The following is a 12,904-nucleotide window of genomic DNA, read 5'->3' on the forward strand; positions in this document are numbered from 1 at the left end:
GGCTCTGGGAGTTGTGGGGATGCTCCCATTAACTGAGCAGACCTTGCCTGGGAAGAAAGGCCGAGAGCTGAAAATCTCTTTCCGTGCCAGGCCTTGACCTTTGTTCCTGGGCAAGGCCTGCTGGCAGGGTGCCCTGTGAGTGAGCTGCCTTTGGCTCTTGCATGATCTCACGGCAAACCCCCACCAGTCCCAGAGCCATGGTGCCACTGGCCAAAGTCACCCAACTTCCAGGTGCACCAAGCACCTGGAACCTCCGGTCCTTCCCCTCACCAGCCCACCTTCAGCCAGGTTGAAATTGTGTAAGTCAAATGCACATAAGATGTGGGTTTTGCAAAGCCCCTCCGGGCTTTCTTGCCAAATACCTGAGGTGAACAGGGCAATGTTTGCCCATCCCCACTCCTTACACCTTACATACACTTCTGAAATAGGCAACTGGCAAAGGTAACTTTTACTCACCTTTCACACTTGCTAGGTCCATTTTCCAGAGTTTCTGAAAGGAGATAATAATCTGGTCAATCCACCATTTTCATTCATTCATTTTTAAAGCAGCACTGGATAGCATATGGATGGCAGCCCTAGTTTCAGACACATTTTTGCTCCCAAGGTATCCCATCAGATCTCTGATTTGCACAACACTGAAATTGCATGGCTTAATGGAGAACATTCATATTGAGTCTAGAGCAAGGGAATATTCCCCCCCACCCACAAGACTACATCCCTGTTGAGAATTAACGTTCTTATGCTGAGTAGGAACAACAATGCAATCTTGAAGGGACCTCCAAAAGAAGGAAGAAAAAACACCACCAGTGGGATTCACTGTCATTAGAAGATTCTCGCTGAAACAGATTTGCCTTGATCCAGTCACACTGCACCTAGAGTTATTATCTAGATCACGAACTTTGGTCATAAATAGGATGCAATAGAATTTGCATCCAAATTCTTGCACAACTAGTCATACACCACTAGAGCTGGCCTGGGGTCAAATGGGTTTGTACACTTTGTGAACTTATCTTCTTAATTGGCACCAGCCTTATTCAAGGGTTGTGTTTCTCTTTGTGTCTTATAACCTCAGCAATGAAGGTGGTCATCTGTGTGAATGGGCTGTTAATCCCATTTTTAAAGCAAGATAAGTGCAGTTTTTAATTCCCTGTCATAAGAGCTGCATGCTATTTCATTTCAATGGGGGAAAGAGCTATAAAATAAAAGTGAGTTGAAAAAGGAAGACCAGACTATATATTGCAACACAGGAAATGTTTTGTAAGGCCACTGGAGGGTGCATTTATGGTTGCAAAACACTTAATCATTATTCAGTATGCACCATGAAAGCTAGGACTTCACTTCGCCAAACCTTTATTTGGCATTACAAAAAAGCTATGAAATCTAACAGTGAGGACAGTGGACACCGTCCACTCTGTAGACCAGGCACAGGCAAACTTGGCCCTCCAGATGTTTTGGGACTACAACTCCCATCATCCCTGAACACTGGTACTGTTAGCTAGGGATGATGGGTGTTGTAGTCCCAAAACATCTGGAGGGCTGAGTTTGCCTATGCCTGTTGTAGACCAAAGTTGATGAACTGATGCTTCTAAGAACTGGTCACCTTCATGTCTCATTGACTTCATTGCACTGTATTTCTGACTACCCAACATGTTTCAGAGTGCAGTCTCTTCAGAAGACAGAAAGGTCATTTTCAAAGGTGGCACCATTCATCATTGATGGAGGAAGTGATCACTTCCTAGAGTCCTTGAGGATGAAAGACACTCTTATGCAGTAACTGGTTGCTGGCTGTTTTCCCCTCCTGCTTGTCTCAAAGACTTCATCATTTCATTAACACCAGGGGAGTGCTATTTTTCTGGTTGGTTAGGAAGGCCTCATCCTGTTTCCATCATTTGCCTCCTGCCTATTGCTTCCAAGAGGATTATAAATCTCCTACCATTCAGAGTTCTTCACCCTATTAATAGACCTTTTCAGCATGTGACAATACTAACTCTGTAGCATTCAGTGCCCAGAAATTAGTCATTGGTCAATACTAGCTCTGTGTTGCAACATGCTGTTTTTCAGTACCATATATTTATTATGCTAAAATTCACTCTGAGTGCTGCAGATGCACACTAAGGTTACAATACTACTATTACAGCCAGCTATAACAAATTGGGAAGAGGTACTTTATAAAGATAGGCAAAGCATCTCTGGTGCCAACTAAAGGGGCCATTTATCTTACTTTACCCATGGCAGCCCCCTGCAGTTAGCGTCTGGACAGCAAATAGAGGGCTTATCCACACCAGAGCAAAATGTGGACCTCATCCCAGTGTTGTCCCAGACCTTTACATCATTAAATGTGGTCCCCCGCCCCAAATCCTGGCCACTTTGGACTTTACTATGATTGATAAGGGGCAAAGCCCTAGGACAATACTAGAGTGGGAAGGTTGCCATGTAAAAGGTACCCCTGCCCGTACGGGCCAGTCGTGTCCGACTCTAGGGTTGCGCGCTCATCTCACTCAAGAGGCCGTGAGCCGGCGCCGTCCGAAGACACTTCCGGGTCATGTGGCCAGCGTGACGAAGCTGCAGCTGGCGAGCCAGCACCAGCGCAGCACACGGAAACGCCGTTTACCTTCCCGCTATAAAGCGGTCCCTATTTATCTACTTGCACTTAAGGGTGCTTTCGAACTGTTAGGTGGGCAGGAGCTGGGACCGAACGATGGGAGCTCACCCCGCCGCAGGGATTCGAACCGCCGACCATGCGATCAGCAAGTCCTAGGCACTGAGGTTTTACCCACAGCGCCACCTGCGTCCCTTTAAGGTGGACACCCTTAAATTAACGGGGAGACAGGCCAGTGACGATCCACATTTTGCTCTAGTTCGGACAAGCCCTGAAAAGGCACACAAGTCAGCTAGCAACCTGCATGCTGGAGATGTATACACACAATGGAGAAATGTATTTCTATTTACATTATAGCAGCTGTTCCTAAATTTGCATCCTTTTGTACAAACCAGCACATGGAAATTCCATGCAAATCTGTGTCCTCTTTTGTACCCCCTTCCCCAATTTTTAAAGATAGTCCTTTCCTATTCCTATCTAGTTTGGAAAATTAAAGCTTCTGTGTTGTTTTCCAAGGTGTCTGCAAATCCAGATGATTTGCAGACGAAAGCAGAGCTTTATTAGGCCAGGGCTGAGACACTGAACCTTGGCAAGGGTTGATCATGGCAATAACCTGCTTCGGTTATTGTCGGCAAGTCCCTGATGGAGGGAATAATATTTTTCTGTGTCTCCTCAGAGTCCAGTAAGCCCTGGAGCCTGTCCAAATATCCTGAGAGGGATTCCAGAATCTGCCACTGAAATCTAGGATATTCCAAATTTTGTTAGCATCCTCATTTATATGGCACCCAGCTAAAAATCTGCAACACTTCATGTATCAGTTCCCATTTAAAACATACTCCTATTCTGAGATATTGTGTGTAAGAACCTCCCAAAGAGAGCTGCAAAAGAGAATTGGGAAGGGACTTTGTACACAAAGAGGCTCTTATGTGTACAAAGCACAGCAGAAAGGGAAGGGGAAAGCAAGCAAGTTCTTTTTTTGGGGATAACTTTCCAATATATTTCCTTCAGTAAATACCAAAATCCAAGACTTATCACTCACGTCGCCTCCTGGGAACACAGCACAGTGCTTATTTTGAGAGTTTTATGCATTGCACACTACTCCAAAGAACACTAATGGTGTACAAAGAAACAGTGGAATTTTGCAAAAATTTAAACAATGGAATAATCCTGTCTTGAATTATACCACAGCTGAGTTAAATAATGCAAGTGTTAAATAAGTCACTCATCCACAAAATTATACATTTCTTGGTGTACGTTAGGCTTGCCAGATGTGCCTTGGCTTGTTTTTTCTCTCTGAAAAGGACCGTCCTTTTAACAAAGCAGGATATCGCTTGCTGGGTTGCCTCTGTTCCAGCTCCTCTTTTTGCGAAATATAAACTTATTAAAGAATATGTAATCTTACACACATTGTTGCTAAATAATATTTCTGCATTTGTGATTCTTTTTTGAAAAGAACATCAAATAAAATATTATTCAGACGCGGGCGCACACACACACACACACACACACACACACACACACACTATTCCAATTTTTTTGTAGGCACAAATCAAAGTGATGTATAGCATGCTATTCAGCTTGGCATCCTGCTACCCAAAGAGGCAGCTGCTCCCATATGCAACTGCACAATTCATGCACTAAGGCCCTACTCTTCAGACCAGACTTTGCCAACTCGGTGTCCTCCAGGCTGGTTGGGGTGGGGCGGAAGAGAGTTGTGGCCCAAAATATCTGGGGGCATCAGAGGGTGGTGCTTTTCTGTGGCGGTGCCCCACATTTGTGGAGGACTTCCCCACTCTGAGACATGTGCATTGTGTGAACCTTGTTGACCACCTCAGGGCAGTTTTACTTTTTTTGGCTTTCTACTTTATGATACATTGTTCTGTCTTGACTGCTGTCACTGCATTTTATGGCTATGGTTTTTATTGTTGGAAATTTGTTTTATTAACTTAATGTATTGCTTTTGCTTGCAAATTTTGATATTTTTATTGGGTTATTGAAGATGCTCAAAGTTTGCTGTTGGAGGAAGTGATTCTCCTCACTAAAATGGCTCCCATTTCTGTTCTTTTACCATTTTAGCTCATCCACCTCCACATCTGCAACAGGAACAGATTTTAGCGCAATAAGGATTTGCTTAATTGAAATAACAACATTAACTCATTTGAAATGGGGGACGCTCTAAAAATATGAAGATGGTTGTTCTAAGAGTCAAGTATATGTCTATTTTGATGTTTCTGTCAGTAATGACATCAGAAAATCAAAAGGCTCCAGTTGAGTTAGTTAGCCATGACTATGTACCTTTAAAAACAATAGCACTTGTTTGAACTGAGACTAATATATTGTTTCATTTCTACTGGTTGTGGCTAATTTTAGCTGCACCAGGGTCAAAGTTTTCAGGCAGAGCTTTCCATTGCTACTCCCTTCAATGTTTCCTGCTGTCTGCCATTCTGTCCTTACAGGTCTAATGCTCCACCTAATGCTATGTATAATATATGGAATATAACCCACCCTCCTGCCCTGCTCTACTGGGGCTCACAGGTGAACAGGAAGCAGTGCCTAGAGCTCCTTCTGCTACAGGCCTGGCAGTTCAGGACCTTGGGCAGCTCCAGGCTCTCCTAGGTGCCCTATGGAAGATGTTCTCTCAGAGGCTCAAAGGAATCCAAAGGCTTATGAAGGCTCTTCAAACAGCTCTATGTCCCTTGGAGAACTGTCCACAATTCTCAAAGGGCCCACAGCCAGTTTTGCACTCCCATGCTCCTGCATGGCTGTGGAACAGGAGAAGCTATAGGGGAGTCATCTTTACACTCTGAGGATCATGGGAGAGCCATGCCCCCAAGACAGGACATCAGGCCTGTGATGGGTGGGGGTAGCTGGGTACAGTTGCCCCAGGCCTTGGGGGTCTAAGCTGGCAGGGGGTTGGGGGGCCCACCAGGGACCGGCTGCTTTTTTTAGTTTGAGTTTATAACTTTATTCTAATAAAACTCTTGCCCTGGGCCTCAGACAAGCTCTGCGTGGGACTGCAAGACAGTATAGAAGAGGGTGCTGAGAGCTGCCCAAGTAGGAGTCCTCTGAATCAGAAACCTCTTTAAGACAACACTGGGATCAAGATACAGGGGACATAACACCTCTTACTCCAGTATTTGGAACATGATAAAAATACTATAGTTGTTTATTTTTTAAAAAATTATATACCACTTGGTTGTAGGAAACAGTTTACAAAAAGATAAAACAATAAAACCTTCACTAAAAAAATCACAAGCATAATTTAAAACATGCAGAAAGTTAAAACCACAATAGACACACACTTTAAAGGTAAAGGTAAAGGGACCCCTGACCATAGGTCTAGTCGTGGCCTACTCTGGGGTTGCGGCACTCATCTCACTTTACTGGCCGAGGGAGCCGGCGTACAGCTTCTGGGTCATGTGGCCAGCATGACTAAGCTGCTCCTGGCGAACCAGAGCAGCGCACGGAAACACCGTTTACCTTCCCACCGGAGCGGTACCTATTTATCTACTTGCACTTTGATGTGCTTTTGAACTGCTAGGTTGGTAGGAGCAGGGACTGAGCAACGGGAGCTCACCCCGTCGCGGGGATTCGAACTGCCAACCTTCTGATCTACAAGTCCTAGGCTCTGTGGTTTAATTACACTCCGCCCCCACACACTTCAGAGAGGAGCCACACCTTTCAGTTCCCTGGTCCAAGAACTCCTGTCCAGACTCAAAGGACAGACTTCTCAGCCTGTTTCCTCTGGCAGGTCTCCCCCAAGCCCTTTGGGATCTTCCCCAAATCAGCAACACCAGGCTAGAGCAGCTCATGTGCAGGGGTGGCTAATTGGTGGCCTTCCAGGTGGTGCTGGACTACAACTCTCATCATGCCAGATCACTGGCTATGCTGGCTGGGGCTGGTGGGAGTTGGGAGCCCAACCGCTGCTGAAGGGGACCGCAGGTTAACCACCCCTTGTCTTAGGGCATGTCACCTGGCTTCTCCTAGCTCTCAGATACTCCAGTCTTCCTCAGCCTCCCCCAAGTTGCACCTTGGAGAATTACTGCCATGTGACTGTGCACGTTCACTGTTCGCTCTGCTATACTTTATTCAAAACATTCAACAAGTAATTGCACTCCAACCTAGCCCTCCTTTGCTGGAATGACTACAATTAGGCCAAAGGCTGAAGAAGAGCCAAAATGTGGACCTTGTCCTTGCACACACTATCAACGTGGCTGTGTTGGACCAAAGGCTCCACACCACCAAGGATGGAAAGGTGGCAGGGCAAATTTGGAACAGCAGTGCCTTCCACAACCCTGCATTAGTTTCTTCTAAAAACTGGAAGGAGAACATTAGCTCAGAAGTAAAGACAAAGTAAAGTACAGAGTGTATGTTTGGCAGTGTACTGAACAATTCTGATTTTCGTATCAAATCTGGCATAAGCACGTTCAACTATTTCTCTTCAAATCTCGTGTGAACTGGTTTTTGTTACTTTTGGAGATGACTGTGTTGACCCAGATTTTCCAGATAACCTGAAGGAGGAAAGAGTGGGAGGCAGAAAATAGCAAGGCAAGGCTCAACAGCACACACAGCAATGATTTAGTGTAGTTTTCTAGGTTATGCGCAGTTCTCCCAAACCACAGTTTAGAGGCACAAATGAGGTTTGCATGCATCATAAAGTTTCACAGTGTTAACAGCAAAGGGCAAAGCTGGGTGAACTAGAGTTCATAAAATCATGTTGTTTCAGAAGAAATGTCACAAATGCTCATGTGGATTCCAAAACCAAAGTCCACATGGAATTTTACCAGAACTAAAATATGGTTTAAGATTAATAACATCTGAATGAATAACGTTGTTTTGTTATATTCAAGTTTTAGGCCACCCTGTTTTGGGGGAATGCTTGGACTTGGAATCTACAATAAAACAATAAACAGGGTGGTGATACAATGGCTACTGCAATAGGGACAAGATAATATCACCAAGGCAACTATTTGCAAACAAACAGATAGTTTGTTTCCAAAATAGATTTTATCTTAAATAATTGCAAATGCAGTAAATAAAGAGTCCACTTGTGACGTATCATTTGTTCCGTGCTCACTCCGCTAATTAGGCGTTTCATCCCCAAAGGGCTTAGTTATCAAGCTTTGTAGTAAATCATATACATATATAAACGGCTTAAAGCAGGGGTGTATCTGTCCACATCAGCATGTTTCCATTGGGAGGAACATAGAAAGAGGACAATGTCCTTCAGTTCATTATTTACTGCATTTGCAATTATTTAAGATATAACCTAGGGCACAAGGAGAAGAGGACGGCAGAGGACAAGATGGTTGGACGGTGTTCTCGAAGCATGAGTTTGACCAAACTGCGGGAGGCAGTGGAAGACAGGAGTGCCTGGCATGCTCTGGTCCATGGGGTCACGAAGGGTCAGACACGACTAAACGACTAAACAACAACAATAAGATAAAACCTATTTTGGAAAGAAACTACTTTTGACATTTTTACGGGTGTTTATTGTTTGTTTGCAGGTAGTTGCCTTGGTGATATTATCTTGTATCTATTGGACTTGGAACCTGGCGACTAACAGGGGGAGGGCATGCCATGGAGAAGGCATCCCAGGTTCCCTTTTGATCCTAAATTGATACTGAATGATAATGAAAGACATTATCTATCCTGATTTGGAATTGTAATGGGACAGTCTGATGTTCAGGTATGATGGAGGTAGTGATGGCCACTCACCTTGCCTGATTTGAAATTGGACTTGGCTATTTCTCAAAGTAGGGATGTGGGTGGCACTGTGGGCTAAACGACAGAGCCTAGGACTTGCTGATCAGAAGGTCGGCGGTTCGAATCCCCGTGACGGGGTGAGCTCCCGTTGCTCAGTCCCTGCTCCTGCCAACTTAGCAGTTCAAAAGCCCGTCAAAGTGCAAGTAGATAAATAGATACCGCTCCAGTGGGAAGATAAATGGTGTTTACGTGTGCTGCTCTGGTTTGCCAGAAGCAGGTTAGTCATGCTGGCCACATGACCCAGAAGCTGTACGCCAGCTCCCTCGGCCAATAAAGCGAGATGAGCGCCACAACCCCAGAGTCGGCCACGACTAGACCTAATGGTCAGGGGTCCCTTTACCTTTTATTTCTCAAAGTATTATAGAATTGCAGAGTTGGAAGGGACCTTGAGAACCTTCTAGTTCAATCCCCTGCAATAAAGGAAAATGCAGCTGTCCTTTGCGGGAATCAAACCTGTGACCTCGGTGTTATCAGCACCATGCTCTAATCAACTGAGCTATAAGGAAACGTCAGAAAACACACCCCGCCCAGCCTGATTCTAAACTTCAGACACTGGCGTGTTCCTGCAAACATCGTTGGGGCCACAATGGATCCCTGAAGCCTCCTCCAGCACAGACCCCCTGCAACTTGCTCTGCCTCCCCACTTACCTGGTAATAAAGTGGGGTCTTCCTCACTGCTTGACACTGTGAATCATTCATATGTCATTTCCCAGGACATTTGAGTCCTTAGTGTAGGTGCCAGGCACTCAGCAGCTCCCCAGGTATTAAGAGAGTGCCTGACGTGCTTGCTAAGAACTCAGGCACTCCAGGAAAAAGACTACATTTCCCTCAGTCCCTGGCACCATATTCACCATATTACAATATTCAAGGTACCAGGAAGTACGTGCTCAGATTATTTTCCAGCCTGGACAAATTTTAATGGGGATACTGCACTTATTCACAATGTGGTCAAAGGTTATATGCTAAAGAAGCTAATATACAAGCCAGATACTTATGAATATGGGCTTCACTACTAGATGGAACCAAGTTATTTAGTGCTTTTAAGCCCATTACTGATAGGAACATATCAAAATAGACGTTTTCTTGGGTCTTGCTACAATTCGAGAGCAAATGAAACCAAGTAAGTGAGGACTGATTCTGATGCAACATCTGGCATTATGGGCCAGTTTGTAGGCCTGGGAAAAGTACACCAGGATTTATTATCTATGACTTGTAGCCCACTGACAAACCCACAAGAAGAATTGTGAGAGCATAAGATGAGCCGGCTGCTTCAGGCTAATGGCTCGTCTAGTCCAGCATCCTGTTCTCACAGTGGGCAGCCAGATGCCTGTGGGATTCCACAGGATTCCAGCACAAAAGCGCACGCGCGCACACACACACACACACACACACCATTTCATTTCCAGCAACTGGCATTCAGCAACAAAGCTGTCTCCCATCTAGGTGAAGCTGGGACAAATGGTGTGCCTGAAGGAGCATCTCCACCCCCATTGTTCAGCACAGACACTGAGGTCCAACTCCGAAGGCCTTCTGGCAGTTATCTCATTGCAAGAAGTGAGGTTGCAGGGAACCAGGCAGAGGGCCTTCTCGGTAGTGGTGCCCGCCCTGTGGAACACCCTCCCACCAGATGTCAAGGAAACAAACAGCTACAGTCATACCTTGGGTTACAGACGCTTCAGGTTGCGTGTTTTTGGGTTGCGCACTGTGCCAAACCCAGAAGTAACGGAACAGGTTACTTCTGGGTTTTGGAGCTCGCGCATGCACAGAAGCACTGAATCGCGACCCACGCGTGTGCAGACACAGCGCTGTGGGTTGCAAACATGCCTCCCACACAGATCACGTTCACAACCCAAGCGTCCACTGTATCTGACTTTTAGAAGATATCTGAAGGTAACCCTGTATAGGGAAGTTTTTAATGTTTTGTTATTATTTTTTATATGCTGGAAGTGACCCAGAGTGGGTACAATTATTATTATTATTATTATTATTATTATTATTATTATTATTATTATTGGTGCAGACCCTGTTTTAAGAGTGTGAGCAAGTTGCAGAGTGGATCTCCATTAGAAGCCAAGCTGGTGCATTCACTCCATCTCAGCCAAGCACTTAAAACTTGTCTAGGGATTTGCATAGTACCTGGTTGTGATGGAGGCACACAAGTGTGATGGCAGCACACCTGGCACAAAGGTGGCAGGAAGCTTTAAGCCCTCTTGATCATGTGCATCACACAGAACAGGGATGGCTGACCTGTGGCATTCCAGACACTGTTGGACTCTGGCTGCCACTAGCCCCTGACAGCCTGGCCAATGGTCAGGGGTGATGGGAGAAGCTGTCCAGCAACACCTGCAGGACCACAGGTTTCCCATCCTTGATATGGATCATATATTCCAATCCCCTCAATGGGATTCTTCTTTATTTTTATTTTGCTAGGGGAAACCCACTTTGCAACTTGCCCTGTGTGAGAATACATACCATGAAGAAATACGATTGCACACAAGGTGTCAAAAACTCTTTTTTCACTGATTGGTTGTACATTTATATATCTTGTCTATACTTCAGTCTGCTTATGGTAAAATCAATAAAAACATCCCAAAAACAAAGAAACTCAAGAAATACAGCAGCCAATTTCTTAACTGCAGCTCCTGGTGGTCGAGCCAAGAGTCACATTTTCGCCTCCTGTATTGTTTTAGAAAACTGGAGCGGAAAACTTTTAAAAGTGCAAAAGAGAACTAAGAAGTGTTAAGAAGTTAAAATTCTAAAATACAGCCAGGACAGGCACTACTATATAGACACCTGTTGCTTTTTGCTTTAAATCGCAGGGGGAAAGGATAGATTTCAAAGCCATATTTCATCCTTAATGCTGACATTGTAGCAGTAAAATATGATTTAGTTATATTGGCTGGATATGGAAGCAGGTATGCTCTATAACGCACACAACCAGGTGATTTTAAGACTTCTTCACACATAAAAGAGCTGCAAAGTAAGGGGAATTGCTCTAATTTCCTGCTTGTCTCTTACCAATGTACTCCAATAAGAAAAAAACCAGATTATTCAAAACTGATCGCTTGCTCCATTTAAAGATTAATGCCATAATTCTACTGGTAATTAGGCCCCCTGAAATGAATCAGCTCATGCATGCTCAACTCTGCTGGATTGCATCCCAGATGCAAAATTGCTGGGTCTGGGGCTGTGTGTAGTTAAGAGCGCTGCATTAAATAAAAAAAATCTCAAACCATAATGATCATTGCAGATGAGGTCCTTCTGGAGTGGAGTCAAGGTCAGTGATGAGCAGGAGGGGAAAGAGAGACCCCATGACATATTTTCTTCCATGGGGCCAAAATGTCGCTTAAGGGGCCTGGTTGCTCCCAATCATCTTCCTTACACCATTTTTATTCATGCCAAATTGCGCTGTCTAGACAGCCCCCTTTGCAGCAATGTGTCAGAGTTCTAGTGCACTAGTTGTAAATTTCTTGAATGATTTGCTTCTCTGACACTGACTAATTAGACCTCTTAAATGTCTGAGAGAATATACATGTTGCTTATTTTCCCCTCCCCCAGACACTGTAAATGCTAAAGAATGGGAAGTTGTACTGTCTTTAAATCTGTTTCTGGCCGAAAAGGACAAAATACTGATCATTGATGCGAGGACTTGAGACAATGGTAAGTCAGTCAAAGCATATAACAAAGGCTTTTCTCCTTTGGCAAAACATGTGAATGTGGTGGTGGATGTGATGCCTATTATTATTATTATTATCATCATCTATTTAATTTGTATACCGCCCTTCATCCATAGATCTCAGGGCAGTTCACAACATAAAATTAAAATATGAAACCCACAAAATACATAGTAAAAATAAGAAAAACAACAAACCAATAACGCTCCCCCCACATTTAAAAGGGCATCAGATGTCAATCAGCCAAAGACCTGGTTGAAGAGGAATGTTTTGTCTGGTGCCTAAAGATTTATAATGAAGGCCAGCAAACAGGGTGCCACTGCAGAAAAGTCCCTGTTGTTGTTGTGTTGCCACCCTCTGGACCTCCTGTGGAGGAGGCACACAAAGAAGGCACTCGGAGAATGATCTCACTCTACAGAGAGAGGTGGCCCTTCAGGTATTGTAGTCCTGAACCATTTAAGCTGACTGGGCAATTTTTTGCACCGAATTCCTCATCAAAAGTGAGGATTTGAAAATGGATGTTAGCCTTTCCGACATGTGTACAGATTTTGCAGAAAGTAGTTGGCTACTAAATAAGTCTTTAACAATGCTGGCAGCAGTCTATAAATCTTTAAAGCCTACTGTGTTAAATGGGGTTATATTCTTCTAGTTTGAAATAAGGTACTGATGGGGAAGAGCAAAATAGCAGTAAATGTGAAAGGACAGGAAACACAACTGAGATATACACAAAATCTATGTACACACCTAATCGAGTTTTTGTGGGTTACATATTTTGATGTCCTTCGAAGAAAATATTTTCGAGAGTGAAAAGAAGCAGCTGTTTTGTTTTTCAAAATCGAAACTTTCACTGCACTTGTATATTTAG

At 44.2% G+C, this 12,904-nt stretch overlaps 1 protein-coding gene across 1 annotated transcript in view; it reads right to left on the reverse strand.

The window, feature by feature from the left end:
- ODAD2 (outer dynein arm docking complex subunit 2) overlaps window positions 1–12,904 on the reverse strand; it is a 158,348-nt gene that overhangs the window by 3,919 nt on the left and 141,525 nt on the right. Inside the window, exon 28 of the mRNA XM_083580125.1 lies at window positions 457–490. Within this exon, the coding sequence (XP_083436251.1) occupies window positions 457–490 (34 nt within the window). The remainder of the gene's footprint in view (window positions 1–456; window positions 491–12,904) is intronic.

The sequence above is a fragment of the Podarcis filfolensis genome (assembly GCF_964270895.1).
Source record: "Podarcis filfolensis genome assembly, chromosome: 12".
NCBI classification, from domain to species: domain Eukaryota; kingdom Metazoa; phylum Chordata; class Lepidosauria; order Squamata; family Lacertidae; genus Podarcis; species Podarcis filfolensis.